Genomic DNA, 16,721 nt, shown 5'->3' with positions numbered 1-16,721 from the left:
CAAATATCGTTCATTCCAGTTATCAATGTGCCACGGGGGGCACAATAGCATAAACCCACGAATTATTTTCCCGCTTCGGTAACCGAAAGGATCGCTAGCTGCTTTACATTCCCAAAACGCCCCTAATGAAAGTATCTTAAGCATGCAAAATTGCAAATCGATTTCGAATTTTCGAATTACGATCCTGTTAACGACCTTACATTTCATATAGCTAATAGCTATACAGCTGAGATGGCAACTTTGTAAATAATCTCGAAGGAAGACCTATTTTACAATTTCCATTCTTGAATTCTCTCTAACCGCCAAAACAAAAATAGCACACACTCCGTGCATGTTCAATTCTCCCTAGCGACCTCTCCATTGCTCTCTCTGTGGTAACTGAATCTCTCTCTCTCTCTCTTTCCCGTCTCTCCAAGAAAGCAACCAATAACTGTGAAGGTAATCTCTCTCTAACTGCAATAATTATAACATGAAAATAAAAAAAGTATTTTATATCATCTCACATAAATAATAATCTCTCACTAGAATGACAAAAAAGCTGCGAGATCTCTTACATGATGCAAAGGAAGTAGACATTTTTCCACCACCGGCGCCGGCACATACGAGTGGCTACTCGGCTGTCGACGAGGATATGGTAGAGCAAGAAAATATGTCGCACAAGGAATTTATGTCAGCGGCTTCTTCACTTGCTGGAAAGAACAGCTCATCGGTCGATGAAGCCACAGCGGCGGATCCTTTGGTCGAGATTCAACCGAATGTTACTTCTTCGACCGAGTTTATAGTGATTGAAACTTTACGTACTACCGAAGAATCTAAAGAGAAAGACGATTCGCTATCTTTAGAGGATGTAAAATCTTCAGTTGCTTGGACAAAAGAGAGCTCAGAAGCTTCGCAAAACGGAGAGATACTGAAGCCGGAGAAGGCGAAGAAGACTGTGAGACTGCAGGGCCACGAGAACAACGTCACCGAGAACGTGATTTTGCCAAAGGCATTGCCGTTAAAGCCGTGCCCGAGTGTCGGTACGAATCTTGAGGCCTTTGATCTTGCGCTGAGATCTATCGTTGGTAATCATCAGGAGAACGGAGAGAGTACTGGTGCTGCGATGATGGAAGAGGCGTTGGAAAGACTTAAGAAGTCTTACGTGTACTTTAAAGGAAAGCCTGTGGGGACATTCGCTGCGATGGATCCCAACGCCGAGGCATTGAACTACAATCAGGTAAACGTAACTTGTCCATTGAACTTTCGCTTGTGTAGAAGTGATTTCTTGTAAAAGCACTTAAAATGCCCTTTATGATCAATTAAGTGTTTTTCATTCGTAAGTTCTCCATAGGTAAACATAAATAATCTATTAAGGACTTTTGAAAATGCTTTTGAAAACACTCTCAGATGCACCATCGATTAATCTTAATTTGTATATTGTATTCTTGTGTTTTCTTTATTATATCTGTGTACAGGATTTGAGCTGTGGCATTCGTTCTAATTTGTGCATAAATTTGATTAAATAGAAAAATTGACTTTTCGTAATTTTTCTTTGCGTTTCTTCTCGGTAATAATGCATATCTCATTTTGATTGTATTTCTTATCTGCTTTTTTCCTCCAGTCAACACTGATTGCTAAGTGTAAGCCACTGGAGGTTTTGAGAAACTTTTAGCCGTGCATTATAATTTATTAGTCATTTCTGCAATTTTATCTAATTTAGTTTTGCTTCTCCAAGAGTTGATGATATTTTTCATTGTATAACTGAAGGTTTTTGTGAGGGACTTTGTTCCCACGGCCTTAGCTTGCCTGATGATTGAACCTGCAGAACCAGAGATTGTGAAGAACTTCCTGTTGAAGACCCTTCACCTACAAGGTTGGGAGAAGAGGATCGATAACTTTACCCTGGGAGAAGGTGTGATGCCTGCTAGTTTTAAGGTACTCTTTAACTCGCATCAGCAAAAGGAGACCTTGGTTGCGGATTTTGGTGGCAGTGCTATAGGAAGAGTTGCACCTGTAGATTCTGGGTTTTGGTGGATTATACTGCTAAGATCATATACCAAGTGCACTCGTGACTATGCTCTGGCAGAGTTGCCTGAGGTGCAGAGAGGAATGAAATTGATACTTAACCTTTGTCTCTCAGATGGCTTTGATACTTTTCCCACTCTTTTGTGTGCAGATGGATGTAGCATGATTGACAGGAGGATGGTAAGTCTTTTTGTTAGTTGTTGAAATATTATTACTCATCGAGAATATTATTTTGTCCTAAACGTGAGCCAAGTTCTACTTGGGCTTTCTGTTCTTCTTTGGAATTATTTGTCCCTGTTTTTGGTAGCTAGACAAGAAGGCAGTCTAGCTAGTGTCAACTTAGTTTTTTCATTGCTAGTTATGATGTGAAATTCCTACTAGTTATATAGCTGATAATAAATTCTTTTTAGCCTGTAAGGTTCAAAATTTTTAGTTAATTAAAGCGCATCCATTTACCGTGTTGATCGGATATGCTGGATAGCGAATATGATCCTCATGAAGTCTTATGTTTGATTCTAGCTTGTTGGCTAGCTAGCCAAGTTTTGGGAATTTATTTATCTACTTCGTAATTCATAAAATTATCTTTGACGAGTTTCTTTTGACTTACAGGGAATTTATGGGTATCCAATTGAGATCCAGTCTCTCTTCTATTTCGCACTGCGGTGTGCTCGTCAGATGTTAAAACCAGAGCGCGATGGCAAGGAATTGATTGAGCGAATTGATAAGAGGATCACAGCTCTCAGCTATCACATCCAGAAATATTACTGGCTTGATTTTACGCAGCTAAATAACATATACCGTTATAAGACCGAGGAATACTCCCACACAGCTGTTAACAAGTTTAATGTCATTCCAGATTCTATTCCTGATTGGGTATTTGATTTCATGCCATTGAGAGGAGGATATTTGATTGGGAATGTCAGTCCAGCTAGAATGGACTTCCGGTGGTTCTTAGTTGGGAACTGCATTGCCATTTTGAGTTCTCTAGCCACCCCTGCACAGGCAACGGCAATCATGGATTTGATTGAGGAGCGTTGGGAGGACTTGATTGGAGAGATGCCATTGAAGATATCTTACCCAGCCTTGGATGGACATGAATGGAGGATTGTCACTGGTTACGATCCTAAGAACACACGATGGAGTTACCATAACGGTGGATCTTGGCCAGGTACAAGCACACATCTCATATTTAATTTTTTGAGTTTTGACTATTACTTACCAATGAAGAACTGAAGTTAGCTACTCCTTGATACACCTTTTTTTCTGACAATGTAGCACAGCGTTGTTTGCTGATTATATTGATGAAATGAATTTTACGTGAGTGAGATTCAGATCGTATGTTGTGCTCTTCGAAATTTCCTAATTGAATCTCAGACTCTGTGGACGATCTTTTTTGCATTGCTGTTCCTCTTTTTTTTTTCTTCCTGACATGCGGCTGTTTGGTTTCTCTATGGTAGTTCTGTTATGGCTGCTTACAGCAGCATCCATCAAAACCGGAAGGCCTCAAATTGCAAAACGAGCTATAGAGCTGGCGGAGCAGCGCCTCTCTAAAGATGGGTGGCCTGAGTACTATGATGGTAAGACTGGGCGTTATGTTGGGAAGCAGGCAAGAAAATATCAAACATGGAGCATAGCTGGCTACTTGGTTGCAAAAATGATGGTTGAGAATCCTTCCAATCTTCTGATGATTTCTCTTGAGGAAGACAAGAAGATAGCTAAGCCAAGGCTCAGCCGCTCAGCCTCATTTTGAGAGTACGTGAACGGCAGAGATTACAAAGGCATTTGTAGTAGCAGGAATAGGATTGCAAACAAATCAATCATTGGCTGATGCTACTGCAGTAGTAGTCATCACAAAATTTTTTTGTTAAAAGCCATCAACTATGCTGGGACTCCGAGTTGATTGATTGATTGCTATGATTCATTGAAATGTTTGTAGAAACTGATTGTTCTCCGCACTTTAGATGGGATTTTCCCTTTTGTTTTTTGGGCTTTACTTCTCAAAATTATTTGCTTTTGGGCTGTGGTCATAAATTTTAAACAGGATCGTGTTCCCAAAATTAACTCCACATGGAATATACTCATAATTAGGGGGAAATGAAAAGAAATATAGACCTTAATGCATGGGTACTCATTAATCAAATTTATATTTTCCTAAACCTAACCTCTATAGAAGAATAAAGTAAAATTGAATAAAAATTTAATCGTATGCCATCACCAACACTAATGTTTCCTTTTGCATACTTTTTTTTTTTTTGGGAGGACGCATACTATTCCTTATTTCCTTTTGAAATAAAGTTAAAAACAAACGGATAGTAAATAAATAAAACCTACGACCGATCCATTCCATTCCATATGATATGGTCTGTTGTCGCTATTCTTTGGAGTTCCGGCAAACACATCAATTGACAAAAAGAACGATCCATTACGAAAATAGCAACAAACAAAAAGAAAGGAACCATTTAACCAATCTCTCTTGCCCCGTAAGTATCAATCAATCAATCGAAGCGATGGACAAGCCCTGCAGCTTCATGTCGTGCGATAAGTTGGATCGGGTGGCCAACTGGGTGGGCGCCAACGTCGCCACCGCATTCTTCGCCTCGCTGGAGCGTTGCTCCTGCATCAACCTCAGCACCGCTGAATTCGAAGACGAGGATGAGGCCAAGGACCGACCTCTCATGGTCTTCCGCTCCACTGTTCACGGCCGCTACGACCTCGACGCCCAACACGCCAACACAACCGTTTCAAATGTTAATAAGCTTCAATAAATCAAGCTTCCCGTATAATCATCACCTTCCATCTTCTAGGGTTTGTAAATTGTTCTCTCTTTAGAACAATTTGCCTTCGTTTACAAACTTTCTTTTGTAAGAATGTGTATTTTAATGCGTGTATGACTTTGTAGAAATTTGGTGTTGATCGATTTTAATTACTCTTTTTTCTTTTTATTTGTGTTAGAAACCTATTAATTTCTCACTTTGCAAATTTATGTGTTATATTCTTGTTCTTATTTTGTAATGATGATCTGTTTTCATCTCAAGTTGTGGACTTCGGTGGGGCCTTACTGATTCTTGATCCAATCGTTTATGGCTTCATAAGGTTCGTGCCTGTACCGGTTTTTGTAATCAAAATGTATTTGTTACATTCTTTAGTTCTGATATTTAGACTTGCTTTTGTCTCAAGTTTTGGAGATTTTAACTAAACATATTGGTTTTGTTGGTTGTTTTACTGTACATGTCGCGGCGTTAATAATTTTCCGAACCGTTGAGATGCCAGGATCAGTGCGTCAGTAAGAGCTAGAAGGTTTTTAAAATTTTCTTTCAGTCTTTTAATTGTTTAGTTCGGCCAATCCAGCAAATCCATATAGTATGCTTCATGTTTTTTATATGATTTCCTCCACTCTTTATATCCCCTTCACCCTTTCTCCTTTCTCCTTTCTCCATAATTATTAGACTATTGGTTGCTGATTTTCTCTGGATAGCTTTTTCATAGTTCCTATATCAGGCGAGCTAAGACCACTATCTGGTAGAGTCATTGCTTTTATATTTTAATTGCTGAGATCTTAAGAGCAAGAAGTAATTAGATATCTGTTTGTGGTTAGAATTGAAAACATGTTGCACCATTGGAAGTGAGATTTTGCCTTTGGTCAGAACATTACATTTTGTTTACTATTCTTCTCAAGGCCTTAATTTCTAATTTGTTCGCTGGCTTTTGACTTAGTATTGTGCAGCTTGGTGACATTTAAGTTAAAGGAGAGTCAAGAGGCTAAATCTAGTTCACCTGCAATAGCAATCAGATCTGAGAGTAGGATTCAGGATTTTATATCAGTGGCTTTACATGTTAGATAGTACCCCCCCCCCCCCCCCAACAAAAGAACCCAAAAAAAAAAAAAACCATTGTCATACTGCTAGTATACGATGAAGTGAATAACTTATAATCTGTGTATCCTTGATTCTTTTTCTTTTTCCCTCTTTCATTTCTGCTGTCTAATTATAATGGAAGATTGTGCAAATATGAATTCAGGACTGTTTCTTACTTCAGAATTTGTAGGGAAATCTTGGTTCTCCGGTCTATGGTTTACATGTTGAATTTTTATCTTTGTCCGGGTTGATAGTGTGTGGCATGGTATTTGAATGCTGCCAAAGCATGATTTTCACTACATCTATTATTTTTCTTATTACTGCTTTTCGCATTTATTTTGGTCGTTAACGAGTTATTCATGAAGTATCCATAGTAGAGGGATCTTGGTGATAGAGAGTGTGGATTGATCTTTAAATGTCATTATTATATCTCTGTACATAATTAGATACGACAAGTTCAAATGCCGCCAAAATGAGAATTTTCTGCTGCATACGACGAAGTCTATCATTGTGCCTTTTAACCGTTGGGAAGTGACTTGATTCAAGGAATGTTTCCCACGGGGTATCTAAATATCGTGCCTTTTAACCATTGGGGAGTGACTTGATTCAGGAAGTTGTTGGGAAATCTTGGTGCTAAAGAGCATGGATTGAATTTTAGTCCGCAATGTGGTTTCCTTTTCTGGTATAATGAGATGTGATGTCCATGCAAGTACCAGTGGAGTAAGGTCTACGATATTGACAGATCCCAATTTATAGAATGAGACTGATAATCCTAGTAGTTACTTGGGCAGTTCAAGGATGTTTCCTACTTCTTTGGTTGGTAGACACATCTTGATGCAAAAAAAAAGTTTGGATGGAATTTCAGATACCGATGTTTTATCTGCTGGAAAGTTCATTTTGTTTGCTGTAGCTTATAAAAGAAAATTCTATATTTGCTTATTAAATTATTAGTTGATTTTGCATAGATCATGGCATGTCATTTATTAGCTTGAAACTTTAACTTGTTATCACCTTATTAGCTTGAAACTTTCACTTGTGCCAGATTATCACCTTAGCTTATTAGTTTGTTTGAGGAGAGTGCAGCCAAATGAAGTACTATTGACAGGCAACATCCCTCGGAGAAAGAATGATGATGAAAAATGGAGCATACATGGTGGATTCACATTAGGTTAATGAACCATTATTGACATCACACAGATGGGGAAAACTTAGATTGCTAGTGACGCTATCTTCCCTGGATTTCTAGTAAACAGATAAATAACATACAACAACTGTATATCCATCAAGATCTAATCACGCATCTTCATGGTCTCTCCAGCAAAGCAGCATCAACACACAGCGCCTTATAATGTACAGCCTTGCTCGCTTCTCCTCTAGAATCCTAGTTCTTGAAACCTGGACTTTGCCTGACCTGCGCCGTGGAAAACCCAGACATCTAGTGGCCATGAGCTTATGAGTCTTGGTTTTGAAGAAAGATGGAAAGCAAGAAAATTCTGCTACCGACCCGGAGTAGTCTCTGTTAGTTGATAGTTACAAACGGGCACCTTTTCTTATATGATGGGTTTCAGACGATAGTGTGAGGAGGTTACAATGGTTTTGTTACATAATTTTGTCTTGGTGTGGTGTGAGCAGTGAGTTTTCTCGGGTGTTTATATTGTAATTGGAAATTTGGAGCCATTTTGGCTTCATTGGGAGCTCCGCAAAAGCTCCTGGAAACCAAATTTCTGCATTCAAATGATGCGTTTTGCTCAAAGTTTTACTGGCATTTTTATGGAGGAGAGAATCTCTATTAGCTTTCTTACATAAAATGTTTTTTGCATTCTTATTCTAATATCAATGCTTGTTTGTTTTTACTTTTTACCGTAAATCTTCTTCTCTTCATATGAAGCTCACTTTTGTAACTCATGGATCCGGAGGCTACAAATGGAAGATTATTACTTGCTGCATGGCATAACGTCTTGGCCTCACTTCCAACCTCCAAGTTCTCGCCAGATAAGCTGGACGTTGGATGAATCACGTGATAAAGGTTTGATTTTACATAATAACCTACCAATTAAATTATAACTTATTCTTAATTACTCCTGGAAAAACACACAATTTAGCATTCGGGTTTTGGGCCCAAACTTTTCTTCAATCTTTTTATCGGACATTTATAAGTAAACCATTTCCTTTTAATCAGACAATTGTAAGTAAACCAATAGAGAGATTCTAAATTACCTCTATTATACTACACCTGCATAACATATTTTATGAAATGTGTGTATGAATTAAATATAAATATTAATTACACGATGATTTTTTAAAATAAATGCACACATACCATAACTATATTAAGTGAGTGTAGTTCAATAAATGTACTCCAGAATCTCTTAAACCAGTCACCATCCCACCTCTCCAATGTTTCAAATAATTATGAAACCGTATCCATTAGTTCTTTGTTACGCTGAGATATATTTATCTAAACGATCCTTTAAAATAATCAAATGCTAAGATATATTTATCTAATCGGTGGTTCAAAATAATCAAATTTGTTAACATTTTGCGCTTTGGATATGTTTAAAATAGGAGTAATGATAAAGTTATAATTTTTTGTATAAACCTATTTTATACAATATCTTTTTGCTCACATAATTTGTTTTTACTATTTTGTATTTTTATCCAACCATTGCTCAACCAATGACTAATACCAATTGAAATTCGCTTAAAAAGTGGATACTCAAATCATGAGAAGAATCTTCTTTTACATTTACACACACGCAAATATATATACATATATAATGCTCTGAACCAAATAACATTGGAAATCTACCTAGATTATAATTGAGGTCCCCTATTGAACAAATTGAAGCTAGATTGATCTTAAGTTGAGAGGCTAATAGTCAATGCATTAACACATGCATGGAATTAATCTCGCCCTCCATCACATTGGTTGAAAGGAGAATTATTTAGCAATATCCGGAGTAGTTAATTAAATTAATTCAAGTTTCACTTTGATTTCTATCTATTTCATTTTCATGTTAGTTATGCTCGTATTATAAAGAAATAAAGAGGTCAACTCTTTGGAGATTAGCTTTTTTGTGTCGGCATCTATACTAAGTCGATCGTTATATATTAAACTAACACATGTTCATGCAAGGATCCATTTGCTCCAAACAAAAACAATGCAACATGATGCCATCTAAGAGATTGATGTCGATAGATAAACTTAAGATTACTTTTAAAATTACGAAAAATACTTGAGGGAAAAAGAAAAGGTCCAAGTTACAGGTGGAATCATCAAGTTTTCCAATCATTTGATATTAGAAATTAGTTAAAAGGGTGGCTTAAGCTTGGTCTTTGATTCATTTACGTGGACTTTTTCTCGGCCAACTGCTCCCTAAAGTGTCAGCAACTCAGCATGGAGCGGGTTTAGAGATTTGTATATACAATCTTCATGGTTCTTATGTATATGCGTGCGTATAGGAAGATATATTATAATAATGTTCTTAAAACCAGCAGGAATTAATTCCTGACACCATTCACCCGCAGGCCCGAAGCGTGATACTGAAGTTACATTATCATATCAATTAGACACAATCATCTATTGGCTCAAGTTTGGTCGACAGTAAAATCCGACTTTTAGCTTGCCCTTTTTGTTATTTTGGCTATACAGCTCGACACGTTCCGTTTCTAAAAATCTATTTTTAAAGTTGTCGCACAGTTGTCTGTGCTTAATGCTCATGATTACATTTTGCTGAGGTTAATTTTAATTGCCTAGGGATCGAGTCACCTAATACAATCTCAATCAAGCCCACTATAGACTCAAGGTGATATTATTGTGAATCAAATGGAATATATTTTAGGGCCACAATTAATGTGAATCATAATACATGATCATAGTCATTCTGTTAAGTACCTTCAGGACAGTGAATATTGCATCATATCTAATAAGTGCATCTATGCATACGCGATTATGTCAGTGGGCAAATTGACTTAATTATCACATGCATGGCGACTCTGAATGATCATATTGTAGAATCCGGACCAAAAAAGATTCAATAGTGAAAAGGGTTAAAACTTTGACGCAACACACGCGAAAACGGCTAGCTAGATTAGCAATCTAATTAATGAAGATTTTTTTCAAAAAGCTGAATGCATGGAGAGAGTGGTTTCATGATATAATTAATTAAGTAGGAAGTTCATGCTGTATAGTTCCCCGCAGAGGCACGATTCGAAAGGCGTGCACCAACTTTGCGTATGATTGAGTAAAAGAGAGTGTCTAACAAAAGCACAACAAACAAGCCCACCCTTTACTCGATTTGAGTACTGCGAACTGCAAACAAATTTAATTAAAATCATCTAGCTCTCTGGGTTCTTTCCATTTCGGCTAGTCTTTTAAGTGCTTTTTCTAACGTTTCATTGGCCGAGAGAATTTCTGTCAGTTAAATGTAAAGAGAATGGCTTTGTTTTATATTACAATATGTATATTGTATAGTAGGCTTGCTGTGCTGGTGGGGTTTTAACACTCTCATGCAGTGCTTAGGAGCAGGTGTGCTTTAACTTTCTCGGTCAAAATATATGATTAATTTTACAGCAAAATATATTGCTGACAAATCAAGCATAAATTAAAAAAAAAAAAAGATCAAATGTTTCTTTTTTGTTTGAGGACAAGAAAAGAGAAGGCCAAATTAAACCTTCCCCACATTGGGTCACATAAAAATAATCACGCCCCCAACATCTTATTATCACGAAACCATGTTAGAGGCATCATGAAAGCTGACAAACATTTACACAACTAGACAAACCCAGGCCTTTCTTCTCAATTTCCCTCTCAAACCTAAAAGCATTATTTTTGTTCCCAACAAAAAAAATACTACTAGCCGTCACCGGTCACTCCCTATTAAAAGAGCCCTTCTCTCAATTCCCTTCTCCACTTCAACTTATTAATCAGCTATATATTTCTCTCAAGAAGTACAAGAATCGAAAATGGCTAGCTTCACCACTTCATTGATGCTATGGCTATGCTTGTTATTCTGTGTTCACACTGTTCATGTTATGGCAACGTGGCCTCGAGGGAGATCAACGAGGTTTTACGAATTCAAGGTTTCTTCTAGTTATATGCATACATACATGCTCGCGCTATAAAATATATAAAATCCAAATGACGTTCTTTATGTTAATGAACTGAAGATTTTGCCTTTTGATTTTGTGTGCTGAATACTGATCAACGATTATAGATACAAGCCACGAGAGTTAACAAACTGTGTAACGCCAAAGACATCGTCACAGTCAACAACATGTTTCCAGGCCCCGTCGTTTACGCCCAAGAAGACGATAGAATCATTGTCAAAGTCACCAATCAATCCCCCTACAATGCGACAATTCACTGGTAATTATATATATATATAGTAATGATTAGTCCAAGTTTCAAGCATATACTTTTATGTATCTATATACGTTATATATACTTGATTATTGAGTCCATTAATAATTAATTTTCAGGCATGGCGTGAGGCAGAGACTATCGTGCTGGTTTGATGGTCCAGCTTATATCACCCAGTGTCCAATTCAATCTGGACAAACTTTCACGTACGAGTTCACAATGTTTCAGCAAAAGGGCACCTTTTTCTGGCATGCTCACGTTTCTTGGCTTAGAGGCACCGTTTACGGTGCCATTGTTGTGTATCCCAAGACCGGAGTCCCTTACCCTTTTCAATTTCCCTATCAAGAGCATATCATTATACTAGGTAACTGCCTAATTTAAATACTAAAACATATGTGTGTGTATATAGTTATTATGTAATAAGAACTAGTAAATTAGACAAAAAAAAATTAAAAAACATAAACACACATTCTAATATAGTGTATTTTATATGTTGTAATATTAAAGTGTATATTTTTATTATCTTTTATATGATACGTTACATTAATAAAATATGAGATCCCTCATTAGAACATCAACTATCATGTGTGTGTACTGTTCAATTGAGACTTAATCACCTTAAATTAAGTCAAGTCACATACCCAACAATGTTTCTGTCTGAATTGTAGAATTACCTAGTAGATTTTTTGGCACCTTCTGCACATTTTTGTTTTAATTACTTTGAAATTAATTAATATATACAGTACATGTATGTATAAATATTACTATTAGGGGAATATTGGCTGCAAGACGTGGTGCAACTTGAACGACAAGTTCTAGCTAGCGGAGGTGCTCCTCCTCCATCTAACGCTTATACGATCAACGGTCACCCAGGGCCCAACTACAACTGCTCCGCCAACGGTATTTGTATAAATATATATATATATTGACACTATTAGGGCGTACGTGCGTTGTTCATCTATTTAGTTTATTAATTTAATTTTTCTAATAATTAATAATAATATGATTTCAGATGTGTATAAGATTGAAGTGGTTCCGGGGAAGACGTATCTATTAAGGCTAATAAACGCAGGCTTAAACATGGAGAACTTCTTTGCCATTGCAAATCACAAATTAACAATCGTTGAAGCTGATGCCGAGTACACAAAGCCATTCAGTACAGACCGTGTGATGCTTGGACCAGGGCAGACCGTGAACGTCCTTGTCACGGCGGATCAGCCAATTGGAAAATATTCAATGGCCATGGGACCTTACATGTCAGCACAAGGGGTTTCATTTCAAAACATATCAGCAATTGCTTACTTCCAATACTTGGGTGCCCAGCCTAACAGCCTCGCCTTACCCGCTACATTACCTAGATTTAATGATAATCTTGCTGTTAAAACTGTCATGGATGGATTAAGAAGCCTAAATCCCGTACCAGTTCCGAAAGAAATCGACGCTAATCTTTTCGTCACTATTGGATTAAATGTCCAAAAGTGCCGGTCTGGGAACCCTCAACAAAATTGCCGAGGGCTAAATAACGGGGTTATGGCTGCTTCTATGAACAATATTAGTTTTATTAAGCCTAATGTTTCAGTCTTAGAAGCTTATTATAAGAAGATTGATGGTATTTTCACTGAAGACTTTCCTGAAGCACCCTTGAAATTCTATGACTTTGTCAATGGGGCACCCAATAATATCCCTAATGACACAAATTCCATGAATGGGACTAGGACCAAGGTCCTTGAATTTGGAACCAGGGTGCAAATTATTTTGCAAGACACTGCAACCGTCACCACTGAAAATCACCCAATTCATCTCCACGGCTATAACTTCTATGTTGTCGGGTACGGTACCGGAAACTATGACCCTCAAACGGCGAATTTCAATTTGATTGATCCTCCTTATATGAACACAATCGGTGTCCCGGTGGGCGGATGGGCTGCAATTCGATTCACTGCTGACAATCCAGGTAAGTTTTTCTTTTTCTATACCTCAGCTCAGCAAAATAATTAGAAGAAATAACTACGTACTGACTTGTTCTTTTTGAAATTTTTTTAATGCAGGGGTTTGGTTTATGCATTGTCACTTTGATATACACCAGTCATGGGGATTAGGTACGGTGCTGATAGTGAAAAATGGAAAAGGAGAGCTAGAGACACTTCCACATCCACCAGCAGACTTTCCCCGTTGTTGAATAATAAACAAACGTTGATCCAATCAAAGGATTCTTTTAATCGCAAGTGTGTAATTGTGGTTCTTCATTTCATTGAGACCGTGAAATTGTGGGTGTAAATTAAAAATGATTGGAGGAATAAAACTGTAAGCGTCTTTTCCTTTCGCTCCTTTGGATTACCCTTATCTTTCTCTTACATATTACAATAGCCAGTACCGACGCATTTATGCAAAACTCAACCACCAAGGCAAATAGGCCCCAATGCTGTCAACGGTAACTACAATCATTGGTGCCTATAGCGGCATTTACAAGTATAGCACTAATAGTGGTGACCAATACTTGCAAGAAGCGCACCAAGCCCTAGGACAATCAACTAGCTAATCCTACTGTCGTTGATGTTACAAAATAACGACAATAATGATAATTTATGCAATAATAAGAGAGCATAAGTGACGATTCACGTATAAATAACATGATCAAAAGTACACAGACAAGACTACCCTATCTGCAAGAAGCCCATATCAGAAAGTCAATTGAAATAACTGAAAATCAAAGCCCCTCCTTTGAAAGGTGGATGGCACACTAGCACCCTCCTATGAGTTTCACGTGGCACAAAATAAATATTGGGTGAGAAGATTGTCAAACACTTGCCTAAAAGCGGAGTAGAACTTTTAACACAATTAATTACCTGTTGGTTGCATAATCCTCTAATGGCTATTTTGAAAAATTATCATTGTTCCAAGATTCTAACCTAATCACCCACCCAATCCAACCACTGACACAAATAGACTTCGAAACAAGTATGAAATGATTGAAAAAGAAGCCACATAATGGAACACATAAAACCCAAATTATAATATATCAAATGTACTACTTCAGTATAGACAGTACAACAGCCATACATAAAATGAATGCGCATATGAGTAAGTAATCAACCAATAATTTCTTTTATAAAAAAAAAAAAAAAAAAGCCAATAACTTTCAAAAGAATAAAAATAAAAATAAAATTAAAATTGAGCAAAAACTGAAGGGAGGACTTGGAAATTTTGTTTATATACTGTACATGCTCAGCTAACAGCCCCAATTTTCTTTTTCTAGGAGAGGAATATTTCAACAAACCCACTAATTTCAATTGGCAAGACTGGTACAACCACCTCTCGAGACATTAAAAGTTAAGGCATATGAAAGAATATAAGAGAAGAGGTAGACCTCTTCTCTAAAGGCAATGGATAATATTTCCTACTCCTTTCATTGAAAAGCCTCTTGCTCAAATGAGTATTCCACAACCTCTGCTTGGAAAGAACAATTCTCACTGACGTTTCCCATTATTGGTTCTACCATTCTCCAGTGTTCCTTCACACATTGTAATGGGATACTCATTTAGGCAAGACGCTTTGCATGGGAGGACACTCATTTAGCCCAATGGGCAAGCGAGACTTAGATACAACCACTGCATTCCCTGGTTTCGGGTGCTTTACATCAAAGAGGTATGAAAAACTATTTACACAAGAATTTCTCACGAATCTTACTATCTTGTTTACTTTTTATCAGATTCATCCACACCTATGTCTCCCTTCTACTTACGAAGGTAGAGGAATCGAATTCACACAAACCAATCATCATGTGGCACGAATAAGTATTACTTCAAACCTAATAATAGTGCTCGTCAAAATTTGACTTCCCAGGTGGAAATTCTTTCTGCAGTATGTATATTATTAAACATGTAAAATCAACATTCTGGGCTGGTCTTCAATGAAGCCCAGTATTTCTCTCCATTGTCACTTAGTCTAGACATAAATTTTAGCTTCTGGTTACTCTTCAAATTCAAGTAATCAACCTGTGAACAAGATGGAAATCATAAAAAAGTTATAAGACGAACACAAAAATGTCAAGAAAAAAATACAATCAATTTTTTTTCCTCCTTTGCTGGGAAAATGAAAACTGAAGTAGTTGGTTCTTAAACCTGATCTGGATCAAGAATCAGCACGCAAAATGCATCAACTGGGCCTGCACAAGGATCTAGAGAAAACTCCTTGGGTTGTTCATTAACACTGGGGCAACCTTGCTCAGGATCCAAGTACTGCAATCGCGCTTTCATGGAACAGCCAAACCATGATTTCTCTCTTATCTGCATAATAAATGTAAAGGAAATGAGGAGAACATACAGTATATCTACCAGAATTAGCACCATAGAACGCAATTTAATAGCCAAGTCCTCTGAAAGTCAGGTTCTAAAAATTGGGGTGTGTTATTGTGTGCACATTAGAAGAAAAGATCCAACATCACCTGCAGTTTTTCAGGATCAGAGTTGGACCCATCAATAACATCAACTCTTCCATTGATCCGAAACTGATCCCAAGATTCAGTAAAGTACCAGCATATCTGATGCATCATATATACAGTTAAAAATAAACTTAAGAGAACGAGATAACGAAACCAGAAAAAATATACATGTAAAACTCAAAAAGTGATTACCTCAGAAAATGGACAAGATTTAAGCTCCTCAATCTGCATATTATTAATTTTATTCAGGTAAATTAAGCACTTACATGTGTGTGTGTGTATTAAACAACTATACAAACTGAATAAAATTGATAAAAATTGATTTTGAAAAATAAAGAACCTTTCGACTTCGTGTATCAGAATTGATCTGTATCTTGTCAGTGTTGTCTTGAAATCCTCTAAAAACCCAACAAATTACTCGCATCTCATTAACATCTTCGGGAAAAAAAAAATTAAGTTCTTAAATAAAAATTTTCACTTGAAGAGGGAGAGAGTACCGGAAAACGACAGTGCGATTCGAAGGCCTGCCGTTGGTTCCAACCGTTGCCTAAAAACAAGGTGGCAATTCTTAAATTATGCAAGTCGAGTGAAAAGTATAGTTATAATTAGTAATTACGAACGTACAAGCTGAAAGTAAATAGAGTGCTTGAGGTGAGACTGGGACTCCAATGCCTGGAGAAGAAGCTGCTTCCATGGCGCTGTTACTGGCGTTCCCATTTCTGTCCTTTTTTTGTGGTCGTTTCTTTCAGTTTCAGCTTTGCACTTTCGGCTTCTGGCTTACTGTTTTCGTTTGTCGAAACTCGTAGGTTCTCGGGGTCACTTGTTTTTGGACCTTCATAAGAATCAAGCCACTCAGGCCATTAGTCCGTAGCTACCCAGCCCATAAGGCCCAAATATCCAGAAACTAAGTTGCTTTGCTGGGCTTGGAAGTAGTATTATCTTATTGAGTGGGACTATTGGCACCCCTCAATAACTCTAATAAAACCCTTTTTGTTTAAAGCACCTGCAATGAAAATTAAAATAACATAATCACTAATATCACCCACGGATTAATTTCATA

At 37.2% G+C, this 16,721-nt stretch overlaps 3 protein-coding genes across 5 annotated transcripts; 2 read left to right on the top strand and 1 right to left on the bottom strand.

Annotated features, from left to right (window-relative positions):
- The first annotated feature begins 258 nt into the window (after nucleotides 1–258).
- Nucleotides 259–3,984, top strand: LOC18049014 (probable alkaline/neutral invertase F). Of its 3 annotated transcripts, none has more exons than XM_024187853.1 (6): nucleotides 259–438; nucleotides 526–1,216; nucleotides 1,747–2,184; nucleotides 2,614–3,172; nucleotides 3,285–3,321; nucleotides 3,462–3,606. In XM_024187853.1, the coding sequence occupies exons 2-6, from the start codon at nucleotides 527–529 to the stop codon at nucleotides 3,553–3,555; spliced, it is 1,818 nt and encodes a 605-aa protein (XP_024043621.1). In that variant the 5' UTR covers nucleotides 259–438; nucleotide 526; the 3' UTR covers nucleotides 3,556–3,606. The 3 variants fall into 3 exon arrangements, with proteins under 3 accessions (XP_024043621.1, XP_024043622.1, XP_006444810.1); XM_024187854.1 differs by having other exon boundaries at nucleotides 3,280–3,321; nucleotides 3,462–3,501; XM_006444747.2 differs by lacking the exon at nucleotides 3,285–3,321 and having other exon boundaries at nucleotides 3,462–3,984.
- A 6,825-nt stretch (nucleotides 3,985–10,809) lies between these two features.
- Nucleotides 10,810–13,434, top strand: LOC18049012 (laccase-6). The gene is made up of 6 exons (XM_006444745.2): nucleotides 10,810–10,940; nucleotides 11,075–11,226; nucleotides 11,340–11,584; nucleotides 11,992–12,120; nucleotides 12,233–13,174; nucleotides 13,269–13,434. The coding sequence occupies exons 1-6, from the start codon at nucleotides 10,824–10,826 to the stop codon at nucleotides 13,397–13,399; spliced, it is 1,716 nt and encodes a 571-aa protein (XP_006444808.1). The 5' UTR covers nucleotides 10,810–10,823; the 3' UTR covers nucleotides 13,400–13,434.
- A 979-nt stretch (nucleotides 13,435–14,413) lies between these two features.
- Nucleotides 14,414–16,455, bottom strand: LOC18049011 (pyridoxine/pyridoxamine 5'-phosphate oxidase 2). Its single transcript, XM_006444744.2, has 7 exons — nucleotides 16,286–16,455; nucleotides 16,159–16,208; nucleotides 16,002–16,059; nucleotides 15,854–15,886; nucleotides 15,665–15,760; nucleotides 15,342–15,506; nucleotides 14,414–15,215 (listed from the first exon to the last, which is right to left on the bottom strand). The coding sequence occupies exons 1-7, from the start codon at nucleotides 16,376–16,378 to the stop codon at nucleotides 15,108–15,110; spliced, it is 603 nt and encodes a 200-aa protein (XP_006444807.1). The 5' UTR covers nucleotides 16,379–16,455; the 3' UTR covers nucleotides 14,414–15,107.
- Nucleotides 16,456–16,721: the final 266 nt, after the last annotated feature.

Source organism: Citrus clementina, unplaced genomic scaffold (genome assembly GCF_000493195.1).
Source record: "Citrus clementina cultivar Clemenules unplaced genomic scaffold, Citrus_clementina_v1.0 scaffold_3, whole genome shotgun sequence".
Lineage (NCBI taxonomy): Eukaryota > Viridiplantae > Streptophyta > Magnoliopsida > Sapindales > Rutaceae > Citrus > Citrus x clementina.
The sequence above is the reverse complement of the archived record's forward strand: the minus strand, read 5'-3'. Positions and strand labels throughout refer to the sequence as shown.

Coding starts and splice junctions, on each gene's coding strand:
- LOC18049012 (XM_006444745.2), top strand. CDS start 10,824: ATGGCTAGCTTCACCACTTCATTGATGCTATGGCTATGCTTGTTATTC. Junction 11,585..11,991: donor AGAGCATATCATTATACTAG/GTAACTGCCTAA, acceptor TATTACTATTAG/GGGAATATTGGCTGCAAGAC. Junction 12,121..12,232: donor CTACAACTGCTCCGCCAACG/GTATTTGTATAA, acceptor ATATGATTTCAG/ATGTGTATAAGATTGAAGTG.
- LOC18049014 (XM_006444747.2), top strand. CDS start 527: ATGACAAAAAAGCTGCGAGATCTCTTACATGATGCAAAGGAAGTAGAC. Junction 2,185..2,613: donor GCATGATTGACAGGAGGATG/GTAAGTCTTTTT, acceptor TTTGACTTACAG/GGAATTTATGGGTATCCAAT. Junction 3,173..3,461: donor TAACGGTGGATCTTGGCCAG/GTACAAGCACAC, acceptor TCTCTATGGTAG/TTCTGTTATGGCTGCTTACA.
- LOC18049011 (XM_006444744.2), bottom strand. CDS start 16,378: ATGGGAACGCCAGTAACAGCGCCATGGAAGCAGCTTCTTCTCCAGGCA. Junction 15,761..15,853: donor AATCTTGTCCATTTTCTGAG/GTAATCACTTTT, acceptor ATGATGCATCAG/ATATGCTGGTACTTTACTGA. Junction 15,216..15,341: donor TGATTCTTGATCCAGATCAG/GTTTAAGAACCA, acceptor TCTTGTTCACAG/GTTGATTACTTGAATTTGAA.